This window comes from Telmatherina bonti (genome assembly GCF_933228915.1).
Source record: "Telmatherina bonti genome assembly, chromosome: 4".
NCBI classification, from domain to species: domain Eukaryota; kingdom Metazoa; phylum Chordata; class Actinopteri; order Atheriniformes; family Telmatherinidae; genus Telmatherina; species Telmatherina bonti.
The window spans coordinates 19937214-19955394 of record NC_136622.1 but is presented as its reverse complement, the minus strand read 5'-3'; the positions used below and the strand labels follow the sequence as shown (position 1 = coordinate 19955394).

The window sequence follows — 18181 nt, the reverse complement described above, 5'->3', positions numbered from 1 at the left end:
CTAAATGTGGGGAATGACCAAATCAGCAGTTATAAAATTAGCCCATCAAGAGTGCCGGACAAATGGAGTATGGAGCTTAATTTGCTATTACCCTCTTAAAGACAAACTTCCATTCTTAAGTGTGCAGTGGAAGAAAATCTATACTTAATGCAGAGGTGATCATTTGTATCTAATAACTTGAGAATCCTAGGCTGAAAACTTCTGTAATTCTTCCAGTTAAAAACCTGCCATGATCAAATCACCCAGCCTGACTGTTGTAATGACTTGAAACGCTAATGCACCAGAACGTTAAATAGCATCAGAACATCAGTAGTTTTAAGTGCACTGCGTTCATCGATTCTATTATGTTTTCCTTCGAGATGCACCTTAATTTTCCACCCAGTATGCATTTCCAAGAATTGGAGGGAGTGATAAAAAAAAAAAAAAAACAGTCTTCCACAAATGGCATTAAAACATAAATTTGAAGTGGGCGCCATGAAGTGGCGCCTCCTAAAATGGATAAATATGTAAGAACACGGAAAAGAGAAACACACTGGAGGGGAGGTTTCGATGACTTATTATCGCACCTGTGGTCCCCGTGATTCAATTGTAAAAGTCATCCCTCTAATAGCTTGAAAGGTTTTGATTACTCTTCTTTTCTCTTAGTGTTGAAAGACACAAAGTGATTGAGCGCCCTGCCTGTGGTAATTCATTTTGGGTAATGCATTGCATATACTATGAACCTGTTTCAATCTCAAAGAATTGCAGTTTAAACTTGTCCAGTGGGCAGGAATGGCGGGGAAGCTGTTTAAAAAGCCAAGTTTCTATGACAAACAGCAGAAAAGGACGATCAAGGCACAAGGTTTCAAGTTGAACTTAAAACAAATCAATTTAGCTTTTCTCAGGTAGAATAGAAATACACTTAAAACCAAAAAGCAACAAGGTATGCACACTATTTCCACACCCATAACACACAACATTTACTGATCATTTCAAATCTATCAAAAAGTACCAGATTCATGTCAGGAGATGCTGCCACTATTTATTTAGGCACTAATCTACCATGTCACAGGGACATTAATGTGACCTTGATGTACACAAGGGTTATGCAAGAGGTATGGAATTTCCTGGATGTCTATATGCTGAAGGCTTATTAAAGGCAGTCACCCGGAACCTTCATTGTGACAGCCAGATTAAACCATTTGCATGGTGTATCCCCAACTGATGTTCTGGGCCAAAAGATACAGTGAAAACACAGAGAAAATATCTCTCTGATAACAAGACAGAATCGTTCTGCTCTCTGCAAAACTCTTACTGTTCAAGTATCCAAGATAAAAAACCCAGCTTGCGGTAAAGGCAGAAACCAGAGATAATGAACACGCCAAAATCTAATATTCTAACTTTCATTCCAGTAAACAACAAAGTGATGTGGGCCTTCGAGAGGTAATGACCTAATAGAGAAGGAATATGCTGAATGAGCAGTCTTTGTTTACATTCCCTTAAAATTTCAGTAGCGCGATATTGACAAGAAAATTGTATCAATGTTAACAGGCATAAGTGTGATACCTTAGCGAGGACCGCAGCTTGCTCAGCGGCAAACTAATGAGGCAAATGTCGATTTGGTTAAAACTGTAGTGGTAGATCTTCAGGGAGAGGAAAAGTGCACTTCTTAGCAGATGACATAGATGCTTTGCACAAGTTCCATCCAGACATCTCAATCAATTATAACCACATTGCACAGATTTCACTCTTGTTATTGACTTATGGATCACCCCCGTTACAGTGTTGGGTAGCACACAACTGGGCTTTTAGGGGGTAAGATGGATGGCAGTACAAGGTACAATTGGGTTGGCAGCGTAAGTGACTAAAATAAAAAACGAAATGGGAAGAATTTTCTTTATTTAAAAAAAACACAAAAAAACAGAAAACCTGCGACTTTTTGTTGTATACATATATATATATATATATATATATATATATATATATATATATACATATACATATACATATATATATATATATATATATATATATATATATATATATACACATTATATAATTGTAATATTTTGTAAAGCTTTCTGTAAAGCTTTGGCTACTAATGCACCATACAGTTCCATGTAAAGCGCAATAATCTTTGCAAACCAGATAACCAATAAAGTGTCAGGTAAAGCCGAAAAAGAGGTGAAAACTCAATCACAGAAAGAGATAACATTAACCAACACACTTAAAGAGAGTGAACTTGATGAACAGACAAGATTACAGAAATGTTATTGAGTTTGAATTGGACCAGACTTTGCACCGCACTTGTCTGAAAATTACAACTGTGATACCTTGAACTGTGAGAAATGAGGAATAAATCCAATTACGTTCGAGCCGCATGGATAGACGCCAGAAGAAATCCATGTAACCAGTTGTATATTTTTGCTCCAACTAGTAACAGTGCTTAACTGTAACATTACCACAAGACCTATGGATGCTTTGCAGGAATGCTTTACAGGGTTTTGGAGAAGGTGGTGAACAAGCAGATGGGGTATAGATAAATAATAATAAATCAACAAATAACTAATTCAAACACTAAGCCAGTCTACATCATATAATATTTTAATTCAGATGGTTAAGTAAAGCCTTTTAGATGATGTGTCCAAAGTGTTTAAATTCATGCCGAATTAAAACAATCTATCACGTAAAGTCAACAGAGTAGATTAAGAAAAAGTACTAAACGATAACTCTGCAACTTTACCATCTTAAAAGGTGCAATGTGGGCAGCTGATCTTAAACATTTTAAAAGAGATACCATTAAAAAAACCAAAAAAAAGTCTGTGGTGCCCATTAAACTTGTGCAGATCATTTTCCATTTACAGTCTAATTGTAAGACCAAAGTACATGCGGAATATACCATTTAAAGACTAATAAATTTATTTCTCAGTTCTTTCTATTTAAAAAAATGGCAATGATCAAGGCAACTGCAATGTAATTTGTCTTCATGTAATCTGTTTCACTAAAACATGTACAGTTTTTTGTGTAAAACAATGCAGAGATTTGAAAGGCATTATGGAACAAAAAGTTCGGCAGGGAATGCAATGGAGGGACTAAAAGGAAATCATTAGTATAGGATTCAGTCTCACTGTGAATCAATTCATTCCAAATTGCCCTGGCCTGTACATTTGTGGAGAAGTGCCCCTGATATAATAATAGACTGATAGACATGAACAAAAATTGTGTTAGGCCAGTCTCAAATTTCCCCCCAAACACACGTTTGGAGGACCAAAAGCAAGAGAAAGTGAGAGACGGCAAAAAATTAAGCTCTATATTAATTTGGTGCTTTCATGGATGATCTACTATCAGGGGGAGCTGTCTTAAATGACTTAACCCAATACCTTCCTGATATCAGAGCCCTGCCAGAAAGGAATTAAGTTTTAATGCAATTATTGTATTTCCTTTGGTCGCTTGGCTGCTTGATGTGGCCAACAGTGCTTTTTAATCTTTTTAAAAGAGCAGCTTTAAACGTCCTTCTAATTGTGACATCTTTCCCGCCTTAATGTGACCTTTAGTAGAGGAAGCAAGGCCTCATGGGAGCAGCTATGGGGAGTTATTGACCCTGAGAGACATCAGGAAGTGAGGTGCAGACCCTACCATTCAGCTTGTACTCAGTTTTTCAGACACAGCAAAAGCTTTAAGAGCAATTCTGTTGACAAAGAACAACTCTCACAAAAACTGTACTAGGAGAACCTTTCTGTTTCTTGCCTCACTGTTCCTGCCTTTGTTGTTGTGCAGCACTTTTTCACAAAAGCTTCAGTAAGGAAATCGGTTTTGACAAAACTTAACTTCAAAATCAGGCAAATCTGATAAAAAAGAGACCTGGCGAAACGGGGGCTTTTTTTTCTCCTCCCTGAACAAGTTGTTCTGCATTATACGCTACAAATGTGGTCAATCGCTATTGAATGACCCTAACTTTTGAAATTTAAAAGGTCAGAGTTAACATTTCAGTGGATGAAAAAGAGGGTCATGGAAAACTTCATTGACATTTGGTATTCAAAGGTTTAAAAATAACGTACAACTCTGTATCAGTGTCAAAGCCATGGGCAAGACTGCAAACATGACATCAAAAGAAGATTATGCAATTTTTTGTGAGGGGGGGATGGGGTTGTTGTTGGATGGAAATCAAGCTTTTTTTCAAGACCACTGCATATACAAACCAAACTTTCCATTCAGCAGCATTTCTCTGTCACAACTCTGTTATTGCAAACATGGAAAAGTGAGTAGGTTTAGCGGTGAGAAACACTGAAAGCCGAGTATATTAGATCCACTGTTAACGTATAAAATGTGCGAACAGCAGAAAAACACACATTAAATAGTCCACTAAGACGATCAGGGAAAGCTGCTTTGTTCTAATGGAGATGTAAGCAACTTTTAAGATGCTGTAAAAGTGGTGTGACATTTTATGGATTAATTTACTCAATATATGTGAAGATATTGCACATTTAAGCGTTGATATATATATATAAAAAAAATATGGTCAAACCGTGTGTAATGCGTGCTGCAACTAGTTATACATTGTTAAAACAAAAAATTGGTCAAAAACTATATTTCCAACAACCAACAAGTGTTTTGAAAATAAAACAAAGCTACAACAAAGTGATGGATTTCTTAAGAAGACAAACATGTGAGACACAGCCAGCTCAAAACTAGCTTGAGAAATATGGTATAAAGCCAAGTCTGACATTTCTTAATGTGCAACTGTCAGTGGTGCCGCCCGAGGTTGCCCTTGCTAAACTAGCGAGACAGATGACTGTTTAGATAAGGACATCCCCAGTGGTGCCCTGAAAGCCCCGAGAGCCTGCGTGACTGAAGAGGCTGAAATCTTCCAGTTACACCTTTCTTTCAACTGCTTTGGACAAAAAATACTTTTATAGCACACATATTCCTTTTAATTCAGGTAAAAGGGCTGCTCTGAGAGATGAGGGTCATCAGAGATTAACCCATGGCACTTTAGCAGTGGGAGTGCAAGAGGGGAGTCGCAGTGAAGCACAACAAACTACTTAGCTACCGCAAAACATTCCAGCCCCTTCTCAGCTGCAATTCAGTAATGGATACTTCCTCAGCTCCTCGATTGGTCAAAATGTTTTCATACAATAATTTAATTCAGAAACACATTTACAAAGCAGGAGTAATCAATTTTAATTAGTTCTTTTTTTTTTTCATTCGCATAAAATTTAATGTACTGTCATCGATCTCCTTTGTTCTTTAATGCAGTGCCTCTTTCCTGTAATTCGAAGCTTTTTTTTTTTCCTTTACAGTCAGTGATGACAATTTGTGACAAGCAGCTCTGTATGCTTTTTAGTATGGGGAGTGAGTATTTCCAAATAGAAAGCCGTCTCGGTGACACTTTATATTGTTGGAGCGTGAACGTCATTTAAAAAAGAAAGAAAAAAAAAAAAAAGTAAAAAGAATCAGGCAATATTAAAGTTTTACACAACCAAAACTCTATATAAACCCAGCCATCTGTTTGTAACATTAATAAACTGTCTTTTTACAAGAACTTTAAAAGTTTGAGCCAGTTTAAATCATTTAAAAATGCAACAAAAAGTTAAAAAAGTTCTAAAAAGTTTTAAAGAAAAAAAAACATTAGCTGCTTATTAAATTTGCTACATGTTATAACTATAAATACTCAGAGAACATTATAAGAAAAAAAAATTCTGAATAATCCAATTTTTCTAAAAATAAAATTGGGTTTTATTATTTTTATTAACATCAAGAAACACAAAACCCCTTCCTAAAACTGCCGCTGCTCTGTCCATTGTTCTTTGCACAATCAAGGCCCGCCGGCCTTTCACATTCAGTTAGTTGATAGAGGCAAAACGCAAGCGGCACCAGCAGCAAACAACGTGAAGCTTGTGTCCAAGCGACACGTCACAGAAGTTGTGTTGTGGTGTCAGGAGAAGAGCTGCCTCCGTCACAAGCAACTTACAGTGACAAGCTTATCCTCCTCTGTTGTTCCAAACTGCTCCTTTCAGTGAGGAATCACGCACTCACTGAGACGCACTCTGAATACATACTAACGCTGAGTTTAACCACCTCAATGGGCAAATAAAAGCCAGGAGGTGGAGTGAAAATGCTGCAAGTTGGCATTAAGTTTGTAAGTATCCTTGCCAGCCTGCCAAATTGATTAATAAAACTAAAATAGAGAGGCCGGCTGCAACAAAGGTGTCCTTTTGTTGATCAAATTATTCCGTCTTGGGTACACAGTACCATCGGATAAGACTAAGCGCACAAAGACAACTCAACAGATTGTGACATTCCAGTGACATTGTAATCGTGTGTCAACTCTTCTCAAGTCAATAGGCTGAATGCACTAATCATGTGTCTTGGATCAGCAATTCCATGGTCTTCAAAGGGGGGCAGGAATTGGTGGCATGACCCTCCACGCAGGGTGAGACCCCTTTTTCCTCAGCGAGTGCCATATAGAGACGAAGTGGGGAAGGATGGCGTTAAGGGAGATGCATCAAGGCAGGAACAGAGCCAGAGAAGATGAACATCGCCATCTACTGGCCAGGGCTGGGTCAGGGTGGGTGCAAATGTTCAAGGGTGGGTGGGTGGGTGTGTGGGGGGAGCCTGGCAGTTTACCCTTGCGGCCTGTCTTTCAGTGAGACCTGTCAGAAACATTTAGACACACTTGCCAAGACAATGGGCCACACATCTACAGTGACAGACCAGTCAGAATGAAATCACCATCAAATAAGGGGGGGGGACTTAAGGCACGAGGGCTTTCCTTTTTTTGATTTTGGAGAAAAGAGAGTAAGAGTCTGTAAGAGATCACACTAAGTGACACAGAAAAATGTTGGCTAAATTTCTTTCTCTGGATGCGTCCAACCACCACAAACGGTGTGGCCTCGAGAGTAGGATAATCATACAAAGACCGTGGTGCTGACAGCATCAGAAAACAGGGTCAAAGAAAACTTGCCTTTCATCTCATTTAGCCCAATCAGGGAGAAGACAAAGACAGCTCATCAGATTAAATCATAATTTTTTGTTTTAACCTTTGTAAAAAAAAAAAAAAAAAAAAAAAAAAAAAGCATAAAAACTGAAGAATTCCCCAGGTATAAAACATGTGACAGCAGCATGCCTAACATTTTGCTTGTATGTCCCACCTGAACATAATCTCCCTTTTGTAAAAAGCTCAAATTTTCAGGCTTTGCTAGATGACAAACTGACTGAAAGACAGTAACTACATATAATATATGTGTGTGTGCATTTAAAAGAGGCATTAGCAATAATTTAAAGGGAAAAAAAATCCTCCCTGAAACAAAATTTATGTCTTGTAAAGTGACTAAATTCAATAGATGGCGAGACAAGAACCAGAAGAAAAAACATTAGTAATCAAAAAGGAATGTTACACGTCACTGCTGCACAGCGCCCATATTTTTTCTGACGACGCGACAACTGGAGGCAGTGGTCGAAGTTTAGGCGTTGACATCCATCTTCGCTCTATGCAGAGTCACATGGTGGTGGTGGTGGGGGGGGACATGTTTTACCAGCCTCCGCCAGAAGAATGAGGAAAGGAGACAACCCACAGTGAACCACTATAATGTCACACAAGGTGGCGTGTTACAGCAAAGGGGCTGAGTTGGCAAGCAGCTCAGCAGCAGACGCACACCTGTTCTGACATTTTCTGTCGACCTTGACACAGAAAACACATGACAAAGCCACTCTCTGCATTTCAAAAGTACAGGCTGTTTTTTGAAACCCATTCACTTCTTCTTCTCTCATCCCCATGATACCTAAAACCACTTTCCGTACATTTTTAGAGCCAGTAAGTAACACTACAGTCGTATGGACAGACAGGCAGGAGGACACTTATGTGTTAACAGTAAATATTTTAAGAAAAACATCATCTTACATATCTTACAATCTTACATATATAACAGAAAGTAAAAGCTGTCTTCTAAGATAAGACGTAAAAGTATTCAACAGGCTTACTTAGGGTCAGCTAAAGAGTGCTGGCATCCATCTGTGCTAGTTGACTCTTTTACAGGCCTGCAAGCCACCGATACTTTAAGTCCACAGTCAGAACCATGTGGAGTCGACAGTGGCCTCATCCACTCCTCTCTAAATATATCATCTCCTTCTCACCCTTTCTTTTGAAGTTCTTGACAAAGCTACAATCAACCCATCCATCTACTATTTTAATCAAAGAAAAAGCAATGTGCTGCTGCCAGGAGAGCTGCACAGGAAAACAAATGTGATCTTCTTATTAAATACTGCATTAACAAGAAGTTGACAGTCTTGATGCACATGCCAGGGAAGAGAGCCAGTCCAGGTGTTGGATAACTGTCTGCTGTGCCAGGGGCTACAGTAGCTTTTTCACTATGCTAACCTACGTTTAACTATGCTGCTCTACATTTTATGCTCACCCTAACGGTAGCTTCTTCAGTCATTTTGCTGAAGAGTGCTGCAAAGACGTCCTGGTAGTGATGTCTGTATGCTGACAGAAGCAGACTATGAGGGCACAGACGGTTGTGACTGGTGAAAGTAGAGGACAGCTGAGATTTTAAAATGACTGTGGAAAGTGTAACTTTATTAGAAGGGGAAAAAAATATTAAAAGCACATCCAAGGTATGCAAGAAATCTAAGAAACAAGTTCATACAAAAACGTTTTGATAAAAGTGCAGCAGTCTGAAAAATAACTTGTCACGACAGAATCTTATCAGAAATGATTCACATACTTTCCCCATGCAACACGTATAAACTCTTGCAGCTGAAGATGATGTCACAGCAGGAGCTTTAATTTAATGGCAAAACCTTCCTGAACCATAAGTCTTCAGTAAGGCTAATCAGTGCAATATTTTCACTTAAGTGCCGGTTTTTAAAAGCATGTTTTATCTAAGTCTGTGTATTCTGTCACTTCCATTTCAGCTTAGGGAGTAACACACTAACACTTTTTTTTTTTTTTTTTAAGATTCCCCAGATAAAGCCACAATCTCAGGGTGCCACACACAGAGAAACGCTAAAAATCCCATTAGCATTTTGCTTTCATTATTTTTAATCAAACCCAGAAAACTGACATATATTAATTAATATCCATTACCAGTTTTTTTTTGCCCCTCTTCGTGAGAAGACGTTCGAGGGAAAAGAAGCAATTAACTTTACAAAATAATCAAAAAAATTGTTACAGAAATCTCTGATAAATGTCATGAGAGGTCCCATCTAAATCTAAGAAGTGTAATACATTCTTGCTGTCATATTCCATTAAACTGCTATTACAGTCTTGATAGAACTATTAGTCACTACATTATTAATAACATTAATGTATTTACATTTTTGGTGTACAAGCCTGTTTTCGTGCCATAATTTATGAAGGCGACTTCAGATATGTTATAACATTCCCCATCTGAGCTCTTTTGTGTTTATTATTAATTGCGAAAACAGTCAAAAACCCAAATCTAATACCCCTCCCCACTTCCTCTCAGCCCTTTAATGTATTGGAGTGGGCTGTTTACATTAAAGGACTGGAATAAAGTGCATTTACATCTGAAGCATAAGTTCATAATTTACATTCCAACATTTATTAGAGGTGACAAACGAGCATTTGGTCCACTCGTGCTTTTCCACAATGCACCACTCATTCAATCCATATAAATTACAGCTGGGCTATGGAGTGCAAGAGCAAATTATTTTATTATATGTATGCATGTATGACTCTATAGGGGGTTACTAAGACAAACAGGGAATTACTTGATTAGGCCAACAGTGGTTAACAAAGAAAGAAATATGAGACTAAGTGTTAAGCCAATCAAAGTTTAGCATAAATGTTTGGCCCTTTGTCAAAAATCTAAAATACACAGATCTAAGTGTAGAAGCTTTAGATTGCTGAATTACTTTGGTGCACTACTTTTACACAACATAGACTGCCCTTTAAAGCGTTGCTGTTTCAATAGCTTATCCTTTGTTGGCACTAATATTATTCAATTAAAAGAAACTTGCCTAAAAGGCAGTATTATATTACATAATTAGACAGGGAAGCATTTTCAGAAGTGTAGTTACAAATGCACTGAGGGGATCCCAGCATTTGAACAAATATCTGGCGCTGTAGGGGAGCTTGCCGACAAATTAACAGCTAATAACTTACTGGGAAGCCAGATAAAAAGAGAGAAAAAAACATTCCCCAAAGTGTCAATTACAAATAATTTTTCCTCTGATTTCCACACTTGTGAAAGCATGATATGCTAAAAGGCTTTTTGAATATTGAGCAAAAATTGCCTGTTGTTCATTTCTTTCTTTTTTTGAGCGAGTTCATTCGGTGAGAAATAATTCAGCCTGAACAGCAGGACTGTTTAGGATGGCTCTGAGAGCACTAGTATATGGCTTCCCTCTGAGAAAATGAGCGGGTCTGAGGGGAGACAGACAGACAGGTGCAGGGACAGGGCCCACGAAGGGGGATTCAATCAAATTCATGTTCATCAAAATCAGAGGACATCACAAAAATTAGAAAGATGCTGACAAATCAAAGGGTCTCAGTACCTGAATTACCATAGTCATTTACTTATTAAAGCCAGGATGCTTCCTGTCAATCAAGAGCCATCACATTCCCTATTTGCAGCGGAAAGCCGCCGTAATTGCTTCTCATACTAATCAACACAACTTGTGTAATTATGCCTTGAAAGTGACATTGGAGGCTGAGAGCGATGTGAGCAGTCTTGACAGCGGAGACATCTCAGATTCATCGGGAGATTTTCAGCCTCGCTGCAAGGAGACAAGCCACTCTCAGACCAAGTTACTCACTCGAGCAGTTTACAACCATAAACACAAAGAAAAGACGATAAATCAAGCTGAAGTAATTACAAAGCAGAATGGAGAGTATAAAGGAAGCTTAGCTCAATAAGACCACTTTCCCAAGTATATTGAGGCAAAATGACTACACTGTAATTAAACTGGGGTCGTATTTCTATCATTTCTTAAGTAAACATATTGTGACAGTTCACTAAATTGTGGGAGAATAGGAAATTACAGCTCTGTTACCAGGCTGTTTACATTAATATGCTTGCTGCAACAAAAACCCTACAAATAAAGTCCTAAGTATTCATTAAAGTTTATTGAATTCAGCTTAATCACAGACTTTACATATGTCTCCAAAATGAACTTTGTGTAAAACTAGCTTCAGCATTCCTGTGAGTACTGCAAAGCTATCCAAACCATATTCCCAGGCTGCATCTGTCACTCGTCACACTGCGGCCTGGCCCGGAAGGTCAGAGTGAGGTCAAAGAACTGCAAATCAAGATCCATGAGCCCAGGACATGAAACTATCTGCCTAAAAATATATGGCTTACTGATGGACACTTCCTACAGCTTTCATCTTCCTTTAATGTGAAGACTCCCAGTTATTTTAAGGCTTTTAAATTCTTTAGACAAAAAAAAAAAAAAAAAAGCAAGCAAACAAAAGAAAAAAGAAAAAAAAAGAAAACACACAAACTAAGTAAAATGCTATCGTATGGGTTGGCAACGCAGATCAAGTCCAGCTACAGCAGACGAGGCAGAAACCGCAAAATGAAAATAATTCATAAAACGGGTTGGACTCATCTTTGCTCATCATTTTCAAAGAGGTGGGTGGAACAGTTTAAAAAAAAAAAAATAGTCAACAGCATCAAAAAGAAGTCAACTGATAATTCTGGCACGCTATGAGGGGGATAAGCGTCATGATTTCATCTGCAAACAGAAAAAAAGATGAAAGATTTATGGCTCATAAAAAAGTTCAAACGACAGAAAAACAAAATCTCCGTCTGTGTCATTCCTCGCTCATGACCTCCACACTTAAGCATATGTTGAAGACAAAGTGATAAAATGCTCTTTTGTGACGCAATGTGAGCAAAACAAGTACAGTTACCGACACAGAAAACAGAGGCTTTTACAGGAAAAGCCTGTGTGATTCACTCCCCCCCCCCCCCCCCCCCCCCCCCCCCTTGCATTCAACTCTAATGAGTCAAAAAGTGTGACCTGCACTTAAACAAGAAGTCACAGCCAGAAGCTGTAAACTCATTTTCCCCATCCAAGCCAGCAACGTCGGCAGGACCTGGAAGATGTGCTCCGAGCATGCACGATAAATCTGACGTGAAATCATAATCATAAAAGCAATTAGCTGACCCTGCGCCACTCGTCCTTGGACATGACAGTGAGAATTCATACAGAGTCCTCCAAGGAAGCTGGCTGCAGGGTTGGGTGAGGAGGGGAAAAAGTGCAACACAGCAACAATAAAATGGAGGGCCCTTCCTGTGTCATTAACCACTGAAACAAACAGCGCATGATACACAATAAGTGCTGCGAAACAGAGAATAGAGCTTTTATGCTTTTCAAACTGAAAACTTAACCACGACTGCTGAAACGAACTGAAAGGTGCAGATGCTCCTTTTGCAAGCTTTGGGTGACAATAACGCAGTTATGCTACATAGTTGTCACACATTTTACATCCCTCGTCCTCAGCTCCCAGTGTTCATACATTCTTCAGATAGCGCTCAACAATGATGTCACTTGCTCAAAATTCAACAGCAGAAATATGAAAACAGATGCTGTGCAGAGCATGCAGGAAGCATGACAAGATCCAAAAATCAGTTCATCCCATCAGTTTGGCTTTATCTTTCAGGCACTGTGTTACAATTGGAGAAATATCTCCTCGCAACCTTGCTTGCTCAGTTTCTCAGCACTCAGTAATTACAGCCAGGCTGAACAAGTGGCTGCCACCTAGTGACCGTCTTCTTCAATAATCATGAAATATCTCTATGGCTCGTGCCCCCACTCGGAACATAACTCTCCTTTACTGCAGACAGCTCCAATAAAGGATAACAATTACAATTAAAGTAATGAGCAAAGAGTAAAAAAGGAAAATCTCAGAGAAGGTTCCCTTGACTAACTAAATGGTAGCCTAGTTTCCTGACAGGATGGAGTTACCATACCAGACTCATTACTGACTCTCATTTCTTATTCTGCCCCAATAATTAATTTGGAGCATGTTGAAACCTGGAGTTCTCAAAAATTAAAATAATGGCTTTACAAGTGATGAATGTGAAATGAATTGATATATGAATTCTCAGATAAGATGTTAAGCTCTTGTTATTTTTTCTTTATGGTGAGTGGCATTTCTTTTCCGTGTTTCTTTTTTTCTGAATGGAAAAAAGGCTTCAAGAAGCAAAAAAAAGACTGCAAATGGGATAAAACGCTGATGCATAAAAATCTCTTTAAATGTCCATGAGTTTGTTCAAAAAGAAAAAAAACAAGAAGTAACATTTGCGTTATAATCTGAAAGTCAAGAAAAATAATTTTTTAATGCAAACATATGAACAAATCCTGTGTCCCTGCAACTCTTGGGGCTCAGTGAAAGCACCACCAGGGATGGAAAGGTAAAAATAAAGAAAAAAAAACAGTTGGAGAGCAAAAAAAGAGATCCAGTAGCTGCAATGGTGCCGTCATGCTTTTAGCTACAACATTTACTGCCGACCTGGTCACTACTAACCAGCCAGGACCACCGCAAATCCTGCACTTCACACACTATTCCCCCGCTAAAGTAACAAAGTAACATGGCTGTATTGTAGCAGAGGGACCGCGGAAACTTGAAGACTGCTGAGCCAAAACAGATCACTTCAAAGCGGCTTATTTAACGCTTGCTAAATTTTTCATCACAGTCGCTTAATATCCTGGGGAAGCAGAGCTTTTGAAGTTGCTGTGAGACCGGGGATGTTCTTCTTACAATTCTTTTTCTCCTCCCTCTGCTGTACTAAAATCCCCAAACCTAAACACACAATGCACACCCAGTTCACACCATCTATGTCTACATGCACACAATGACTTACTGTGCAAATGGCGCAGATGCACCTCCTGCACATCCAAACCACGTGCCCGTATACCCACAAATAAAAACACTTTTATTCATTTGGGGCTTTGATATTTTTTCAGGGTACACAGACTAAATAACAAGCTTAATGCTACCAAGGATATCCAAAAGCATAGGAACTGTATTTGTAGAAGGGTACACCCATGAAGCTTTTCATACACATGAAACGGAACAGAAAAGTTTATAATTGCTGGCTGAATTTATCTTTGTTTATGCTTCGCATACAGAAATAAATTTCTCTAGAGACTCGCTGATTTCAGCACATAAGCAGTACTTTATTGGAGAATCTAAAAATAGTTATATTTCTAATACAGTTAAAATAATTCAAACATATGCAACATATATTTGTGAAAACATTTTACAAATAAATAATATATTGGACCAATTTTCATGGCCTCAAGTGTGCTTTGAGATTAGTCAAAGTTCCTCCAAACTGTCCTAAATATGGCAGCAAAGAACTGCCAGATTACTTTTTTTTTTTTTTTTTTTTTTTTTTTTTAACTTTCTTTTATTTTAGCATCTATATAATTAACTGATCACTCTGGAAAAAACTTAGCATATTTAGAAATAAGAGCAGAAACTGTTAATTGAGGCCTTAGTCTTACTGCAAATCATTTCAAAAGTAGTATTTAATAGGATTGCAACATTCATGCCCATTCATTTCTTTCTGACTGACTGCAACATTTCTGCGACTCCCTGACAGGCTTCATGCTGTCTGAGCACCTTTCACATAATGCCCATATTTTCATTACATTCATCTATTCTTGTTTTATTTCATTTCATGAAACGCTGAAGAATATTACAGGAAAAAATGTTGCAGTGAACAATTCTACCATGTCAGAAAAACCTCAGGTTTTAGGAGAATCTTACCAAAAACAGCTTAGATTTGACTATATTAGCAAGAATCACTAGAAAAGATGAGAGTAGAATAAAGATTCATTCCGTTTTATCACCTTAAAAGTAAATATTTTAAAAATCAATACAAAACACAGACTTGGTCGGTCTAAATTTGCAATTTAGACCGACATGCATTGCTAAATTAAATGCAGTGGGATTTTAATAAGTTAGTTGTTTTCCTGTTTTAAGGATATAAACTATGGTTTTTCGTGCTATGAGTTACAACAAGTTAAATAAAAACACTAAACTGACAATGAAATGACTTGAACTTGTTTAGTTTCACGTCACAATGTACTCCTGTGTTACTGTCTCTTTTACGCTGACACAGTTCCTCATTTTTTTCCCCACTTTTTCATGCAGCCAAATGATCTATAAATCCATCCAAACATGTGACAGCGCTGTGTGCAGTTGTTGTTTGTTTCAGTGGATTTAAATGCAGTAAAGAGAAAGTGGTTGAATTAAACGTGGAATGATCAAAGTGTGTCATTGGGAGTGGGGGAATACCAGCGATAATCTGCAAGGGGTAATGTCCATGGCAAGGGTGAGCAAAAGGTAGGATTGGGGGGGGGAGGGGGGAGGGGGAGGGGGTGCCAGCAGTGCCAGAGGCAACCGCAGCGGCTGGAAGCGACTGGTATACCAGTCAACCGTGCAACACACACTCTTCCTAAGTGCAGGTCCCTGGCTGCCCCTCTGGGTCATGTGGTGGCAGAGGCCGTGGCAATGGCCCCCGAGCTGGGCCCTCTTGCCACTGAGGAGAACCCGTGCCGTGCAGTGTGCCAGGGCCCGCTGATCTGGGTGAGGTGAGTCAGAACCTGTTAACATAACTGGTGTCCCCAGTCTGACACACTGGCTTGTTTGACATGGCCATGTGCACATGAATGTTACACTAATATGTGTGTGTGTGTGTGTGTGTGTCTGTGTGTGTGTGTGTGTGTGTGTGTGTGCTCTTTCTCTTGTCCCTCCCAACCCTGCCAGCACTCCCTTTCCTCTCATCCAGATAAAATCCTTTCAGACACAAATTTCAATTATTCACCTCATCCAAATAATGCCATGTGACAAGAATTATCCCTACTGTAATAATCCACTTAACTGGGAAAGAGCAGCTCATCAAAAAGAGAAAAGAGAAAAGGGGCTGGAAGTGAGGGTGGTGGTGGGACTTGTCAACCAGTCTCGAATCAGGACCCTCGTAACAAGAATTTCTTCCCTTTTTGAGGAGGCAGTCTTCAAGTGCACTGGGATGATGAAATTGAAGTAAATTGAAAGAAAGCCTAGGAGAATGCTCCCACAATCAATAAACCCAGGATTAAATTAGCCTTGGCATGAAGGGATGATGGGAGGAAGATGAAGAGTGAATGGTGGAGAATGACATTGAGACATGCAGCCTGAACAATACAACACTTCTCTAACCTGGACGCTGTGCTCATACAAGGACAGTAAATGTACCTGGAACGTATTCCACCCCATTGAGCAATGAAACAACACTATTAACACTTCCCTATACAGGTTATTAAAAAGCTGGGGATCCTTGTTAAATGCTACCTTTTGTTAGTATTCCCAGCTTGAATTGCTTATTTAACTGGCACAGAAACTTCTCAAGGAGGAAGCGGCTGCTCACTGACATCCTGTCTGAAACATCTCTTAAACATACGGATTCAGCCAATGAGCCAAAACCTCAATCAGAATCTTCCTAAAAGGACAACAAAGATGTGTGGTCACTGTTTTATGCTATTCGTGATTAAAGCTACTGCTGCTGTTGAAAATAGACCTTTTTCAATCCTTTCTCCGCTGCAAAGACAAGAAACTCAAAGTTCACGCTCATTATGGCTCAGGAACATTCCTGTGATGCTAAAGTGACTGTCTGCTAATTGGAAGTGTTTTACACTGAGTCTCCCTGGGGAACATGTCATTTCATCTGATGAACTAAATACCAAAGCTACCAAAGCTTACGGATAAATTAATTGTTTCTTTATGTATTTCCAGAATTTACCGACTTTTTAATTTTACAGTAAACACACCACTTATTTTAAATGCAAGTATACAATCAGACCACAGAGACTAGTCAGTGAAATAAGCTTCATTTTTAGGCAAAATCTTGCAGGTTCTGCAGGATAACTATGGAGAATTGTGGCATGTGGCATATGTATTCAGAGGTGAAGAAGTGTTTTTTTTCTAATTAATATGTAATAACAGTTACATTTGATCCAGAAAACTACCATTCCCTAATTTGCTCATACATAAAGTAATCCTGACTTTGTGATTATTTGTCCACACTTTCTGCCTCATTAATCAAGTACTGAATCCTAAATCCTTACCAGTGCTTCTCTTGGGCGAGCTGCCCCATCTTCTCCAGGTGGAAGGCCAGGCTGTACAGACAAACAACACTTGTATTAGAGGGCCATCTGCTGGTGGACAGAGTTAGTACAAGTTAACAAAGATTATTCAAATCCAAACTTATTTTTTAACATGATGTAATCTCACTCTGACAACTGTAGAAAAGAAAGAAAATACATTTTAATTTAAATATTCTAATAATTCTGAACTTTTTTTTTAATATCTAGTTTTAGAAATGAAAGAATAGAGTAAAAACTGTCCATTTAAAGGACGCAACAAGTCTTTCCCCATGTTCCCACATTGAGCCTAAAAAAATTCAACCTATGAATACATATTAGTAAAAGAAATTATTCACCTGTTTTTGCATGCTTACACTTTTCTCACAGTTCATCAAAACATATTTAAGTTACTGTAAAGTGCTCAAACTTTTCTGGCAATTTCACGTTCAGATTGGAGAAAGTGTTTGGGAAATGTTCTGTCAAGACTTTATTAGGCGCTCAAATCTTGTCAGACAGTAGATTCAGTAGCTGTTTATTGGATTTTCTTTGGTTATACATTTTTCTTTTTCTTTAGTGAAACAAGAAAAATGACTAGAACCAATTTCATGGATTACGTCTGTGCACGGACAATGTGGAATGATATTAATTCACAACAGAAGTAAATAAGGACACTCTTCGGCAGCCGAATCAAAAAACAATCACAAAAATAGTTAGCATTAGGTGTAGTCAAATGAGGAGTTCAGAACACTTTGCAACAAAAAAGCAGCACAGTTGTGAGTTTGGCAACAAACAAGGCCAAGATGTGAAAGGGAGAGACCAGTAGTGCATGACTACAGCATCTTTTAATGAAGGAAAAACATAACCGTTTCAACATCCAGCCAAGAAAAACATGTCATTTTCCAAGTTTTTCATCAGAAGATTTGTTGATAAAATACAGAAGGTCGCAGCAGGGTTAAATCTGTTCAAAAGCATCAAGAACAAAAAAAAAACAAACAAGCTAAGAAAAAAAAGAGAAGAATTTTTTTTTAATGATCTTACAAATTTATAGGGATGGCTCAATAATATATTTTTCAAAAGCAAACAAAATAACCTGTAT

The 18181-nt window shown here is 38.5% G+C and overlaps 1 protein-coding gene across 1 annotated transcript in view; it reads right to left on the bottom strand.

The window, feature by feature from the left end:
- The window catches only part of pex14 (peroxisomal biogenesis factor 14), a 45105-nt gene that overhangs the window by 24602 nt on the left and 2322 nt on the right, over positions 1 to 18181 (bottom strand). Inside the window, exon 2 of the mRNA XM_079239526.1 lies at positions 17068 to 17118. Within this exon, the coding sequence (XP_079095652.1) occupies positions 17068 to 17118 (51 nt within the window). The remainder of the gene's footprint in view (positions 1 to 17067; positions 17119 to 18181) is intronic.